At 43.1% G+C, this 15,915-nt stretch overlaps 1 protein-coding gene across 1 annotated transcript in view; it reads right to left on the reverse strand.

The window, feature by feature from the left end:
- Positions 1–212: 212 nt before the first annotated feature.
- LOC132484008 (uricase) overlaps positions 213–15,915 on the reverse strand; it is a 134,461-nt gene continuing 118,758 nt past the window's right edge. The window contains exons 6-9 of the mRNA XM_060090026.1: positions 7,426–7,612; positions 5,729–5,852; positions 3,669–3,752; positions 213–1,152 (exon numbers count right to left, since the gene is read on the reverse strand). Coding sequence (XP_059946009.1) covers positions 1,078–1,152; positions 3,669–3,752; positions 5,729–5,852; positions 7,426–7,612 — 470 coding nt within the window. The 3' untranslated portion in view covers positions 213–1,077. The remainder of the gene's footprint in view (positions 1,153–3,668; positions 3,753–5,728; positions 5,853–7,425; positions 7,613–15,915) is intronic.

The following is a 15,915-nucleotide window of genomic DNA, read 5'->3' on the forward strand; positions in this document are numbered from 1 at the left end:
GAGACAAAAAGTTTAAATAAATAGATTTTTAAATGGAGGAAGGTTATCTAGAATGTTCATGTACACAAGTTTTTGTCATGGATTGCTAAAATTATAGTTTATGAAGCTTTATGGTATATATACAACAGTAGTGTTAGTTAACTGATACAAAGATAACCACCACTCAAATATGCATACATCTTTAAATCATCAGTTAAATTTATTTCCCTGATTATAAAAGTAATAAATGTTCATATCTGGAAGATTCAAAAAATCACATGACAAAAAAAAAATCGCTCATAATCCCACCATCCAGAAATCATCATTGCTGATATTTTCATAAATATAGTCTCTAGTCTTTCTATATGTATATTCAACCACCTGGGTATTGACTTACCACTTATTAAATGTGGCTCTTTGTGCCAAAGTGATGCATTATTCAAAGAAAAGCCATTTACACTTTTTTCAGTGCCTCAGTGTATACTAAATATTCTTTAAGGGTTGTAAAAGTCATAAAACCAATACATTAAGATTAAAGAGTACTTTTAGAGTGGAAATATACTCCCAATGATACATATGCTAGAGCATTCTTAAGAACTCAAGTATTTAGTCTAATTGAAGTCACAATGGTGATATTTTTCAAAATATGATATTGTCATTAATATCATTGCATTACCAAGGAGCAAGTTTTAGCATCAGTAGGATGAAAACAATGCTAGCTTCTTAAACTTGTGCACAAAATTAACTGGTATCACACCTCCATTGATTCATGATTATCTTCTTAATGAATGGATTCTAAAGCTTCTCTAAGATAGGAAGGAACAAGACCACTGAAATGAAACATTGATTTATGATTATTCTAATACTGCTCAGCATTTGTAAAGTAAACTGTGTCCACAAAGCATGTTATAATTACTAATTCTGAAACACTTTGCTGAGCTAGGTGTAGAAGAATTCTTTCATATAGGCGCAAAATGAACACTATAACTCAACATACTAGGTTGAAATTTTGCATGGCTACACACTATGATTTCCAGCATCACAAGTGGCTTAAGGAATGTCTCAACTGAGAATGGACTCCCACTGGTGGCCACAATGTTACAGCTTTGAAGTCAGCTTCCTCTTGACTGTACCAGTAATTCTGCCATATGGATTGTCTAATGGTAGCAAGACCTGTAGAAAAACCACATGGTAAATTCAGAGGCATTAAAACAGACCTACCCTTTTTTCTACAAATCAATAAGAAATCAACAACAAAAAACAACTTGCTAAACAGGAAAATGCATAGGCCCTACAGTAGTTACTTCAAGCAAGGTAATACCTTACTTTTCTGGCAATAGTTGAGACCTGAGGCGATTTTCCAGAAAATTAAAGAGTTTTTTGAAAAATTTTAATCATCAGGATATAAATGTTTCTCAAATTCATTACATTTCCCTGCTTTTTAAACAGAGTGTGGTGAACATAATTTGGCCTTTGCTTGATGACTCGCTCTGAACGCCAATCATTGTCAATGCTAAATACTGCCGTGCCCTCAGGAACATCTGAGGTCCTCAGGGCTCTTAGCCCAATGCTAAATGGCTCCAGACAGCTGTGCATTTACAGTTCTTCTGTCTTCCCACCCTGTCATTTGTCATTTCTCTGCTGTTTTCAGTGTGTCCTGACTCACTGAGGGCTTCTCATATGTTGCCCTCACTATGTACACACTTGCTGAGTGAGGGCCCAAGAGTGGCTCCAGCCAGCCCCAGAGAGCAGACACAGACGTGGGGACAGCTTGTTCGGTCACTCGGGTGCCTTTATGCGGAGCCCTGGCCCAAAGGGACTCGGGCCTTCCTGCCTCCAGATCTCCAGAGGAAGCTTCGCGTCTTACTTCTTGAGCAAAAGACACTGTGGCCTCAGTCTGCTGGCACACCTTCGAGCTAGGATCACTGCAGGCCCGAGGCATCAGGGGGCCCTGGGAGACCCTCCTCTCTCCATCTGGGCTCCTGAGCTAAGCACTGCTCTATTCATGATGCCTGACCCTTTCTCTGTTTGGGGCCCATTGGTTTCACCTTTGTTGAACATGCCCAGGTCCCTTTCCTGCCCTTTAGAAAGTAATCAGTCGGGACTTCCCTGGTGGTGCAGTGGTTAAGAATCCACCTGCCAAAGGAGGGGACATGGGTTCGAGCCCTGGTCTGGGAAGATCCCACATGCTACGGAGCGACAAAGCCCGTGCACCACAACTACTGAGACTGCTCTCTAGAGCCCACGCACCACAACTACTGAGCCTGCTCTCTAGAGCCTGCGCACCACAACTACTGAAGCCCACGTGCTCTAGGGCCCTGTGCTGCAACTACTGAAGCCGAAATGCCTAGAGCCCATGCTCAGCAACAAGAGAAGCCACTGCAATGAGAAGCGCGCTCACCGCAACTAGAGAAAGCCAGCGTGCAGCAATGAAGACCCAATGCGGGAAAAAAAAAAAAAGTTCTGGAAACGTATAGTGGTAAAAAAAAAAAAAAGTAATCAGTCAAAAAAGTCTTTACATTCTAATTAACAGCATTCTGGGAATCTACATCCTCTCCTTCCTCTGAAGTAAATAGTGCTGCCTCTCCTTTCAGCTGAGTGGACAGCGAGTGGGACCAAGATTGCACTCCTCTTTAACTCAGGGCCCTATACCAACTACACCTGGCAACCGAGCATGACCTTAGTTACCCAGCACTGCTCCCCAGCCTCCAGCTCCAGCTGTAGTGGTACAAAGCCTGATGGAGCCCTCAACATAATTTGTAGAACAGAAACAAGGTACCTGGCCAGAGGGGCTGTGACTAATAAGGCTCCTGGATCAGCAGGCCCAGAATGTAGGACCTTTTGGACTCCCTTCATTGGCCATTATCCACCAAAGGATATGAGCAGCAGGGCCATGGTAATAGATAGTCCCTTCCTATCTCACTCTCCCTACACACTAAAAGCAGCCAATAGAATGGTGTTTTTTAGCATTCTAGAAGCCCATGGGAAGATGGATCAAATAGAGAAAACCTGCCATTCTGAGAGTGGTCCAAGTGGGGAAGGGACAGTTCTGATCTCCCAGGACTGACCACAGCAGGCTACCTGTTGGGACTTCAGGCTGGCTAGTCAGACACACTGACTTGGCTTAACCTTTTGCATGGCTGAAAACAAGTCAGGGTAAGTGCTTTCTTCAAGGCAAGGTTTCCTTTCAAAAAATGAACTTCCTCATCTTGCCTGCTGTAATTGCAACTAGAAACACAAATATCTTCATTTTTTGTGTGTATATTGTATTCCACTTAAATTGACTACTTAAAAGTTAGAGATGATAGAAGAAAATGAAAATAGAATCTTTCTTTTCCTCCTCATCGCTTCATGATAGAAGAATAATGGAGCTGTGTCCTTCTGTGGCAATTTTCGGAGAAGTAGATCTCAAAGCTATTTCCTTGGGCACACGCTGTTCTTTATTTGTCTTTTACTGTCTACAACTTCCAACCTTCCTTTATAAGTATTCATCCACTTCTAGCATGCTCCAGCCTCAGATAGTGAAAGGCCAGAGTCTAAGAGGGCTCTAAGCAGTGGCAACTATAAATATTCCAAAAACAACAGCTGTTAGGAGTTGTGACAGGGGATAGTATCATCCCAAGTTTATAAAGAGGGGTAAAGAGTGGGTGGGGGGAAATGTGCTTTAAATATGTTTGAAGTTCTCTTACCTCTTCCCTGTTGATCAGTCCCATCTGGGACATGTCTATGGTAAAGTAGTGAATGTTTGGCAGGCTGATTTCCATAGTTTCTATCTGAAATCCACAACAATATGCATTACATGGGGAAACTGTGAATCTGTCTCTCTTACTCCTTCCCCCCAACCCCCAACTACCCACTAGCTCATTACTCAGATTCTACCTGTCTCTGAGATGTTCCTCTGATGTTCCTCTACTGCTTGACACTGTTCTCTCCTGCTAGTACTATTATTAAATGATGGACCCACTCTTCTCTCTGTGTACGAAATCCGTTTCTCAGAAAAGTAAAATCTCCTTGGGTCAGAAACCTGGGACATCTGCAGCATCCAACTGGCCTCCTGGTGCTGGCTCGTCAACCTCTTAAATTCCCCCTCCATCCATTCCCTCCTCTCCAGGCTTGTCTCTAACATTTGCAGACCCTGGAGTAAGACTACAATTGGACGACCCCATACCAGATGTTTAAAGATTTAAAAGTTATGAATCAAGCTAAAGCACTTTCAAGTGAAATATATTCTGTCCCTCTAACTTGACAAATATTCCTTCTTCACAATCTGGAAGGTCAGGATCGAATTTAAAATTTTCTGATTCCTTGCAGCATCATGCCAGAACCTGGCATCATGGGAAGAGCCAGCCATCGGCCCTGGCCATCCCATCTTCTCTCTTGGACTCATGTGGGTGGTTACCCCAGCTTGCATGTCAAGTCCCATTCATACCTCTAGCAAACATTTGCCCCTTTTCTCACTCTCGGGCTTAAGGGTACACTGATGGCATGACCTGCACTCTAGGGGCTAGATCTGGGGAACAGGCTTGCACAGGTTCTAGGAGAAGTCTCGGGGTTATTTGGGCAGGATATTCTGGGATGTAAACATCCAGAGAATGGTCTAGAAGGGGAAGCATGGGCTCCTGAAGTGTTTGTTGCCTTGGTCCCATGGACTCCTCACCCAGCGGAGAGAGGCATAGCTAGAGGAGGGCTTGGAGGGTGTGTGTGGGCCGTGGCAGGAGTCCCTTGTGCCCAGGTCTAAGGATGGCACTGTTCCTCTCCATCCCATCATGGCCTTAGTTCACATCCTCATTGCCAGTTTTCTGCCACAGCCTCCCAACAGTTCTCCTTGTCTATGGCCCATGATCCCTTCAATCTATCACATGTCTTTCAGAGTGGTCTTTCTAGAGTGCAAATCTGGTAGCGCCACACCTTGCTTAGATCCCTCAGTGGCTCCTAAGAGTTTTCAGGGTAAAATACAGACTCTACAGAGAAGCCCACAAAGGGCTTCCCAATCTGCTTCCCAACTCGTCTCTAGGCACATGGAAAGGCTTTCACTCCTGGAGCTTCACTTGTGGCAGAGCCTCAGCAGTAAATGACTGTTCCATGCTGCTTCCTGTCTCCACCCCTACCCGCTCTCTCACCCTTGAGTATGAACTCAGATAACCCCTACCTGTCCCTTAAGACTCAGCTCAAATACCTCTTCCTCCAGAAAGCCTGGCTTGCACTATCCCCTACACCGGAGTTAGGTGACTTCCTCTGAATTTCCATAATATTGTATTCTTTATTGAACTGTTAGTTTACTTATTTTCTCCTTTCACTTAATGATGAACTGCTTGAGGGTAGGGACGATGTCTAATTTATCTCTGATTTCCTCATGTGCTGACAGAGACATAATAACCATTCAATAATATCGAATGGATGGATGGATGAAATCTCTCTGCATTTATCCTTCATTCTCTGGCTCTCCTGAAACATAGACCCTTGGGATAATTACCCCTCTTTCAGGGCATTTGAGTGTCCTAAATTGTGCAGGTTGAAGAGACTCAGAATTTTCAACAAAACTAAAGAACAACAGCAGTGGCCTGTGTTTTCAGGTCAGAAAGATTTTTACATTTTTTTATTCTCTTCTCACTTGCTATAACAAGCTTTTGAGCAACAACAGATGTCATTTTTCATGTGTCTTCCACTTTCTTATTTTAACTCTCTTTCTCAGAGCTGACAGGAGACACAAGTTCTCTCAGTCCTCGGAATGGCAAGTGACAAAACCTACCTCAGGAACCTGGCTCAGGGAGAGCACCTGGATGTCATAGAGGGTCTTCTGGATAGAGGGCGAGTACTCGCCTTTGTCATAGGGTCCAGCAAATTTCTTCAGGAAAATGTCCCTAAGAGTGTCCCTAAAACACAGAAAAGAGAACTGAGGGCTCTCACCGGGTGGTCTTTGGGGAACGTATTATGAAGCTAAGAAGTGGTACCCTCTCTGTCTGTCTCCCCAAAAACAATTTTATTGCTGGTTTTAGAGAGGATTAATATCCTGTAATACCAAAAAGAAAAAAAAAAAACCCTAACTTCCCATTTCCCTACACACACACACACACACATGCACACAAGTCAATAAACCTATTGAGCATAACTAGGTTATCTTCATAATCTGGCACCAGGGCCCAGTGGGGCTTCCAGGGTAAGTTTCCCTCCATGCTTGAAGAATTTTTGAAGGGACTTCCTAGTATTCTAATCTGCTTGGCTTGGCCCGTTGCTTGAATTGCTGCATTTTCAGGGGTATTACCATGTCAGGCTGTGTGCTAAGTATTTTATGTAATTACTTCATTAAATTCCCTCAATATACCTGAGGCAGGTACTATTATTATCTCCAATTTAGAGATGAGGAATCTGAGCTAAAAGTTAAATGATCTACTCAGTCCCCCTCCTTAGTGGGAGGCCCAGCTTGTACCCCGACTGGCTCAATTTCGTGCCATTTTCAACATAAATACATCAGACTTCTGCCCATGGGGAACACTTGAAAAAAGGAGAAAAAATATTGAGGTGAGGTTCTCTTCAAGCATTTCCAACTTATCACATAATAAAAGGAGTGGAGTAACACTCTGCCAGTGGGAGGAAGCTACCAGGGGGCAGATTTCAGCTTATCACAGGGTAGAAGTTTCTAACAATTAGAGCTTCAGCAAAGGAATGAGATACCTGCTCAAAAAGCAAACTGGGATTCAGAGGCCTAATCACTGATTGTTGAGGATGTTAAAATAAGAGTCATACCTTACAATGCTAAAGAATTTATCATTTATAAATGCTTCTGTAACTTCATCTCATTTTGAGTTTAGCCTAGGGTGGTCACTTGTCCCAGTTTGCCTGGGACCAAGGGGTTTCCTAGGACATAGGACTTTCAGTGTTAAAATCAGGAAAGTCCTTGACAAACTGGGACACGTTGGTCAGCCTGGTTTAGCCCTCTCTGCATCTGCCATGAAGTAACAAGGCCATTATCCTCATTTGATCCCGTGTTTCTTAAAGTGTGGCCTTTGGTCCAGCAGCATGAGCATCACCTGGGAGTTTGTTAGAAATGCACGTTCTCAGGCCCCATTCCGGGCCACAGAATTAGAACCTTTGGGGTTGGGCTCAGTGACCTGCAGTTTAATAAGCCCTCCAGGTGATTCTGATACACAATCATGTTTGAGTACTACTGATTTAGTCAATTAAAAAACAGAGGATCAGGGAAATCAGGTGGTCCGCTCAAGGTCATTATATCTAATAGCATCTTAGCTAATAGTGCAGATTTACTAACTCAAAGTAAGACCAGTATTCTTCCTGTTATCCATCAGAAGGGATGTCTTCCAAAGGGGAGGCGGAATTGAATGGCTTCCAAGTTTCCCTTTCAGATGGAAGACTCCATGAACTCTGGGCCCCTGGAAAAGAGGGCGGACACTACCTCCACCAGCGCCAGGCCCTAGCACTTGTTCATACCAGGTGGCCTCAAAGTCCACGTCTCTGCCCTGGTGGTAGCGCCACTTGCAGTACACTTGGGTAGCAAAGCACCGGTCCTTCACCTCAGGGAGGGTGGTGAACTGGTCCCTGATGAATCCTTCAAATCCGGACTGGGTTGTTTTCAAGATTTTGAGGTCTTTTATTCCAGAATTAATGACTGGAGGTCCTGTTTTACATCAAAAGGTAAGAGGGGATGAGGTCATAAAGAAAACAGTGCCTTCTTACTGCCTAGCCCTGAGGATCCTGGTCATTAAAACATGGCACATTACATTTGTACAAAGAGCTACATCACTGCCTGTGTTTTCTCTCTCCCTGTCTCCTCTGAAGTCCATATGATGAAGACGGTGTGCCTTGCCCTCTCTCTGAATTCCACAACTCCCTGCCTTCTCATGCCCTAGGAGGACTGAAGGTCAGAGGTTAAACGTCCATGCTGTGTTGAAGCCCACAGGAACAAATACCTTTTTCTCAGCTATGTGCAGAGGTATCTTCTAGGCCAATTACCTTCCACATTTTGAGCTCCATCTCATTCAGCAGGCAGTCATGCTGGAATGAGTTAATAAACTCCTCAAAAGCAGCTCCTCTGCCTGCTATTGTGACGTCCTTTACTGGGGGTGGTCCTCATGTGGATTGTCTACACTGCTGATGGCTCCAATCACCACCAGACCCCTCAGTTTCCTTGCGTTTATGAACTCAGCAACACCCGAAAATTTCATGAATAGGTAGCATCATGGGCCTGGATGAGCCTAAATAGAGACTGGGAAGATGAGGTCAGTGACCCATGAGGTATAGATTGCCTATGTGGATACTCATAAAGGTCTTTGTTTTTTGGCTGAACTGAGAAGGCGCAAAGTTGGCTTGTGGGGACCTGGGCAGGGTGGGCAGAGTTGAAAACAATGGAGGAGATGACATGTCTCTCCGGCCGTCCCTACATTACCTCATGAGGTGCATCAGGGAGGTGAAGGGGAGAGAGGCATAATCTGAAAAAGCTGTTTACTTATGCCTGGCAGTTCTAGGTCAGGGCCCAGATGACAGGTAGGGTACCGAGTTAGTGAGGGGAAGATTCTCTCTTTGTTTTTCTATGTGGAACACACTGTAGTTCCAGCAGTTTGGTGAAGCCTGAAGAACACATGGCACCAGGTGACATGCTGGGAAGCCCCAGGGTACAATGTCTGTGGAAAGCAGCCTTCTTCCCAAGGAGGAGTGGCAACTGGCACAGCAAATGCTGGGCAGAGCCAGTGAGGCAGCAGTTGTACTCAGTGGATGCAAACTTCTCCCTGAGCACGTGTGAGACAGCCCTCCAGGCTGGGAGAAGGTAGGAAAGTTTGGCTGCAGAGGTACAGCAGTTTTGTAATGAGAGAGCAACAAGGTCAAGGTCATGGGAATTAACTTCACCATGGCCTTATTTGTATGTGCAGGCTGGTGAGGCCAGGACACTCAGGGGGCACTTGGGTGCAAACTCCCAAAAGCATAGTCAAGGCAGAATGACTTAGATCACCTCTTTTCAGTCTTGAAATTAGTCCAGACTAATATCTATGCTTTTTGACCTGTTGAATCTTAAGCCAAGAGCTGGAGGTATCAGGCATCACTATGTTGTGCATGGTCTTAGTTGAAGAATAAGAATGTAACCCACAATCCTCAATTAAAATCCAGGGCAGGGCTTCCCTGGTGGCGCAGCGGTTGAGTCCACCTGCCAACGCAGGGGACACGGGTTCGTGCCCCGGTCCGGGAAGATCCCACATGCCACGGAGCGGCTAGGCCCGTGAGCCATGGCCACTGAGCCTGTGCGTCCGGAACCTGTGCTCCACAAAGGGAGAGGCCACAGCAGTGAGAGGCCTGCATACCACACACACACACACACACACACACACACCCAAAAATCCAGGGCAGCTCTTAATAATCCAATGGTTTACATCATCTTGTGTGATTTCTATTGCTGTGGTTAACTCAGGAGCTGTGGACTTTCAGAAGTAGGTAAATAATGACTATATTTTGATATTTTCCCAACCACATGTGTGTGCCTACCAGAGAGAGCAGTGGCCATAGTTAGTGGTAGATTTGCTGATTAAATATGTGCTGATTAAATAAGCTGTTCTGGTCACAGTGTTCTAGGATAATGTGGTAAGAGAGAAAATGGTATTTTCTCAATTGGAAAATACTGAAGTTCTCATTGGAAGCTATATCTGAATCAGGATCAAGAGAAAGATACCAGCAATGATTTCATGCCTTAGGTTGGCTGGGTTTATCAGATTCTAAGTGTTATCAAGACACGATTCTGCAAAATCAGCATTTCTAACAGTGTACAGCTGACCCAAGTGAGTCGTAAGTCTCAGACCCAAGAGAATTACAGAAGCAATCAATAAGTATCCGTTAAATGAATGAATGAGTGCAGTAAAATTGACTCACCTTAACAACTTAGCCTTACAACTTAGTGTCTTTTTCTTCTAGACAGTTCTCCTCCATCAATCTTTACCATTTCCCTTCCTGATCTGCCCCCTCCCCTCAACCCTCACACACAGACAGTGTGACAGTGTGAGAAGGGGAGGACATCAACACTGAATGAGAAGGTCCTGACTGCCAGCATGCGTTCTAGTCATATGGCTAGACACTGGCAGAGGTGGAGTTTGAACTCAGCACCCCATTATGAGATTTCATGCTTTTCTTCCCCCTTTTTGGATCACTCCCCATCCTCAAAATGTTTCTTCCTTCCTTGAACTCTCTCTTCCCATTTCTGTAATAAAAGAGGACTTTCCAAGCGACAAGAAAGTTGACACCGCCATTCTGCAATGTGCATTCAGGGCTCAGACAGAGCCCCCAGTTGAAAAATATCATCCCCGTTGGTTTGAAATGAAGATTGAAGCAACACTTTTAGAAATGACCCCATGTGTCTTGAAAACATTTTATCATTTTAAAAATTCCTATTGAAATACCAAGACCCCTTAGAGGAGTGACTCCTTAAGCCTTTATAAACTAATATCATAATTTCCTTCCAACAGTAATCCCTTCTAGAAAAAAAAATCCTATAGAAATGAAACTTGAATTTGCAATCAGAAGTGGGGTTAGGGCAAGTAGTGGGAATCCTCGAAGGGGGATAAAGAGAAGTCAAGGGAAACGAAAGGCAAACGTTATCTATTTCTGCTTTTCCTATACAGCTGGCCTTGATCACCAGCATCTATGTGAGCCAACCAGACTTTGAATCCTCAGTAGTCTCAATCATAAAAGGATTTCCAGATGCAGGGTTACATATGTTTGAGTCCACAGTCTTGGGACTCAGGTTCCTTGAATTCAGCCTTAGTACTCTCCATGCCTCTCCTCCCCTATTTATGGGCAGTATTTCCTTGATAGAATTACTTAACCTCTCTTTACCTTAATTTTCTCATCTGCAGGAGAAGATAATCATAACTATTTCCTAGAGATGAGAGATGTCTAAGATAATACACATAAAGGACTTAGTAACTTAGTAAAATGGCTGTCCAGGAGGAAATGCTCTATAAAATTATTTTGATGATTTTGTCCTAATTGACCTTTTCTTCTTGAAGTCAACCCCCTGTAAATACTTCCCATGTTTCACAAAGGCTCATTGGGTCTGAAAACTCCTTCTGACATGCCATCCCTATCCACCTCCAGCCCTGTGATGAGATTTATTGATCTTTGGGGAGTGTCAGTCTGCTAGCAGCTTTGAAATGATCTACTTTCTTGCTAGAATCTGAAAACGGAGAAAGCAGTTGCATTTTCTAATGTGTTTTGACCTCAGTTTCACATGGAATAAAACATCTCCCGTTCTCAAAGACAGTTCACTACTGCCACAGTTTAGGCAGAATGCAAAACATCTACTCTGGTGTGCTCATCATTCTATGAACAACGACAAAAACCTATTCTCTTTGAATTTGAAAAATACATTTTCTTGGCACGCATCAGACACCCTGGATGAAATCTGGGAGCTTATTTTATCTTCTCTGTTGGCGGTGCCCCAGCTTTCTGAACACTGGTAAGAACCTGAGCCTTTCAAATTCATGGGCCCATCAACTAAAAATATGATGCTTCACACATTCTTAAAAAGATTCCAGTTTAGACTAACAAGAAGTAATTCAACCCAAAAGACTGTCCTTTTCTAGGTTACTTCCCATGAAACCACTTAATCAGCTCTTTTTTGCCTTTCTGCCATGGTTATGGAGTAACGCAAAAGGAAGATTTTCACATTTTATTTTGCTAGAACATAATCTTTTCTAACTTTCAGTGTCCTCCTACACACTTAACAGATTGTGGTTTATCTCTCAGAGAAGCATACATCCTACCCCTTCAGGTCTCTAAGGGAAAGAAACTGCAAATTAATAGAAACTAAGCCTGATTCCTTACCTACGCATCAGGTGTCACAAAGCACAAAGCTTTACTGAGCCAAGAAAAAAAATTCCTGTCATGAAGGGGATAATTGCTTCCACATTTAACACCTCCAAAAAGGACACAAATAGCTAAAAGGAGGATATTTTAAAACTATATTAAATCATTCTTGTAGAAAACCTCAAATTTGTAAAGTGCTAGAAAAAGTGAAGATCAATTAAATATCATTTGCCTTTGAGAGTCCATTTAGCTCATAGAGGTAGGATGAAAGCTCCCTGTGTGCAATTCTGGATGGGGAGAGATGACGTCCCCCAATAGAAAGAAGTTAACTGGGTTTTTGTACAATGAGGTGATGATCAAGATGATTTTTAAGCCATCTTGTGCTTGCCAAGAACTTTTCTTTTGGAATAACTGAAGACTGTCTTAGTCTTGATATCAAAATGACACAAGCAGCCTTTTTGGCAGTGGCCATCTCTGTCCTGAGTCTCCCACTTTCCCCACCTCATTTCTTCCATCTGCCCTGCTTGACACCTCTTAAATCTCTTCTCCTCCAGGACTTTAGTTTTATCAACCCTCTTCCTAAATTCTTCCTCCTACCCCTACTCGTCTCCATGTCAATAGATTTTTTTTTTTCACCACTACAAGACAGTATCTCTTATTCAAAATCTCTATCTTCCATTCCTCTATTTGGTTATGCTTTAGTTGAATTTTTATAATTAGTGTCAGATTGGGAGAAATTTGATGCTTAAAGAATTATGGGGGCCTCCCTGGTGGCGCAGTGGTTGAGAGTCCGCCTGCCGATGCAGGGGATACGGGTTCGTGCCCCGGTCTGGGAGGATCCCATATGCCGCGGAGCGGCTGGGCCCGTGAGCCATGGCCGCTGGGCCTGCGCATCCGGAGCCTGCGCTCCGCAACGGGAGGGGCCCCAGCAGTGAGAGGCCCGCATACCGCAAAGAAAAAAAAAAAAAAAAAGAATTATGAATTATAATTCAAATTGTGTGTGTGTGTTGGGGGGAGGTGTTGGGGAGATTCTCTGCTTAGTTCAACTAGTTTAAATCAGTGACTCAACCATCCTAGTGACTTTAAGGCTTGGCTAAGCTTGTAGTTCACAGAGACTCACAGAGAAACACTTTGGAAGATCGAGGTTCTATATAACACCTACATCAACAGCCTGTACCACACATGCAGAGCCTAGCTCTCCTCTTGGAGCAGGGAAGTCACAAAAATAACACCAGCCCTCATCTCTTCAGTGAAAAAATTTCTCTCTCTCTGCCAGATTCTCCCATGGAACTAGCAGACTTTGAAACAGCTAAAAGAACACTTAATGATGTAGCTTTAAAAGATACCCTAGGAAAAAAATAGTGTAATGGGAGTTTTATAGCAATTCTCAGGGCCTAAAGTGGGTGCTTCAGATTCAGCAGGCTTTCTATAAATGTTTGTTCAATTAATAAGAATGAATCCAGTCCACCAGGAGAAACCCAGTTACATATCCTGATGGGAAAATTTACAGGCTGAATGGGTGATTAAGTACATGTGTTTGAGGAGGCAGAATTCTGACTATCCTAGCCAGCCCCCCACAAAAAGCCCTACTTAGAGGTTTGTAACAACAGCCTTCAGCATGTGAATTGGGGTGTGTGTGTTTGTGTAAGATGATTATTTTCTTTAGTTAAGCCTATGCAAGGGCATTTCTTATGACAGTGATTGTACACTGAATCACCTCATGATATCTGCAGTTTTAGCTCCTGGAAAATAAGCAAATTAAGAATTAAACTTTGTTACCAAAAATAAACGGCATAGACCCCTACTCTCCAAAGAGGGACAGAGTACAAATGTCATCTTCAAATAGACAAAACAGGAAGATACACACACTCAGGAATGTGTGCACACATACCGCACACACCCAAGGCAGCAGATGCCTCCTTCCCTGCTGACCCCTGCCAGCCCCCGCGGGAGGGGGGGAGGTGCTGGACTCCAGACAAGTCAAGCTGGAGCTCTGGGAACACTGCCACAATGATCACAACACCCTGAAGTTTCCTGCAGAAAGAGAAAGCTTTGGCCTGATTCTGTTGATTAGTTTCCACCCTGTAGCAGCCAGGTGACTAGAATTCAGGCTGATGATAGCTCCTGCTAATTCCTGGAAAGAACAAGGGTGTGAAGAGCAGCCCGCTTTCTTCCTATGATCAGCTGAGCCCTATATTTGGCTCCTGCACTTCCACCTCCAGGGGTCTGCTAAATATTCTTGCAGAGGGAGGTCACCAATGATGCCTACTTGCCAAACTGCACACTCTCTTCAGTTTTCTTTTAAACCAAACTTCTTAACCTTCCTGTGGTGTAGACAACTAGCAGGTCCTCTTCCTCCTGGGTCCCCGGCTAGACTACATTTCCTGGCCTTACTTGCAGTTAGGTGTGGCTGTGTGATTGGGTTCTCTTCATTTGATGTGCTCTGTGCTACTTCAGGCCTTGAGCAGTTTTGCCTCCTCCTTTTTTTCTTGAAGCTCTTTTCTTCTCCTCATTGTCTGGTATGGGGAATCTACTCTCAAGGTGATCCCAGAAAGTGAGGATCAAAACTGTCTGGTTGCATCAACCTGGATTCCTGAATAACTTCCTGGAGTGGAGCATCCTCCCAACACACACACACACACACACACACACACACACACACACACACACACTGAACTTGACTTTTACAAAAATCTGTAAACTTCATGTGTGAAGCCACTACATATAAGCCTACTTATTATGCATTCTATTATCTCAATAACTATCCCTCATTTCTTGAAATGTATTTTCCCTTTGCTTCCATGACACCACTCTCTCCAAGCCTCCTCCTGGTCCCTCTGACCATTCTTCTCTCTCACTTTTTAAACTGTCCAACACTTAAACTGGGGAATTTTCCCCCAGGCCCTCTCATCTTTCCTCTTCTCACTTTATATGTTTTTCTGGATTGTTCCTTCTTCCCCATGGCTTCACCAACCAATTTGGAAATAGATAGTCTCCAAATCCATCCCTTATTCCCAAACTTACCAGCTTCCTCTGGAAACTTCCTCATTATATGTATTATTCTTAATCAACACCCACAGGCCCCTGACTTCAGGATAACTTTAACCCCTCCTTCTCTCTAACCTTCCATCCTTACACAAATACTCAGACTTATAAGCACACTTCAGAAATGCCTCACATAATGTCTCTCCCCAACCTCTGTAGTCTTTTCATCTCTACCTCTTCTTCCTTAGTTCAGACTCCATCATTTCTTCATCTCTGCAACAAGTCTCCAAATGTCTCACTACTGCCTGTATCTCCAGCCAGTTTACCATAACCTTGGTCAGAATTACTAAACAGTACACACATACACATAAAGACCTTTCCTGGATCTCTATTATCATTCAAAATAATAATAATAACAGCTTTCTTTCAAGGAGTGCTTCTTATGTGCCAGGTACTGTGCTAAATGTTAAATTAACATTTATCTCCTTTCATTCTCTGGGTAATTGCCGAGGTAGGCACTGTTATTCTCATGTTAGAAATTTAAAAATCACTGAAGTAGTACATTTAATGTGCTCACAGTCACAAAGTTATTAAGTAGAGAAGCTCAAATTCAAAAACAGTTCAGTCTTCATACAATAAATGTAGGAAATCATCCACATGCAATGCTAGTAGGGAGGTTAAAAGACAAAAGGAGTCAATTCATTTGTATCCATGATAAGCAGTTAAGGGATACACAAAACAATTAGATGTAAAATATAATATCAAAAACAGTAATCATGAAGGGAGCAGAGTACAAATGCAAGGTATCTATATATAGAGAGATTGCTATACAAAAACCTCACGGTAAACACAAAACAAAAATACCCACAAAAAAGAAAAAGAAATCCAAACATAATACTAAAGATAGTCATCAAATCATAAGAGAAGGGAACAAAAGAAGAAAGGGGAAAAAAGAAGAACTACCAAAACAAATCCAAAACATTAACAAAATGACAATAGGAACATACATATTGATAATTATCCTAAACATAAATGGACTAAATGGTTCAACCAAAAGACATAGACTGGTTAATGGATAAAAAAGCAGCATCCATATATGTACTGCCTACAAGAGACTCACTTCAGACCTAGAGAAACACCAGACTGAAA

The sequence above is a fragment of the Mesoplodon densirostris genome, chromosome 2, assembly GCF_025265405.1.
Source record: "Mesoplodon densirostris isolate mMesDen1 chromosome 2, mMesDen1 primary haplotype, whole genome shotgun sequence".
Taxonomy (NCBI): domain Eukaryota; kingdom Metazoa; phylum Chordata; class Mammalia; order Artiodactyla; family Ziphiidae; genus Mesoplodon; species Mesoplodon densirostris.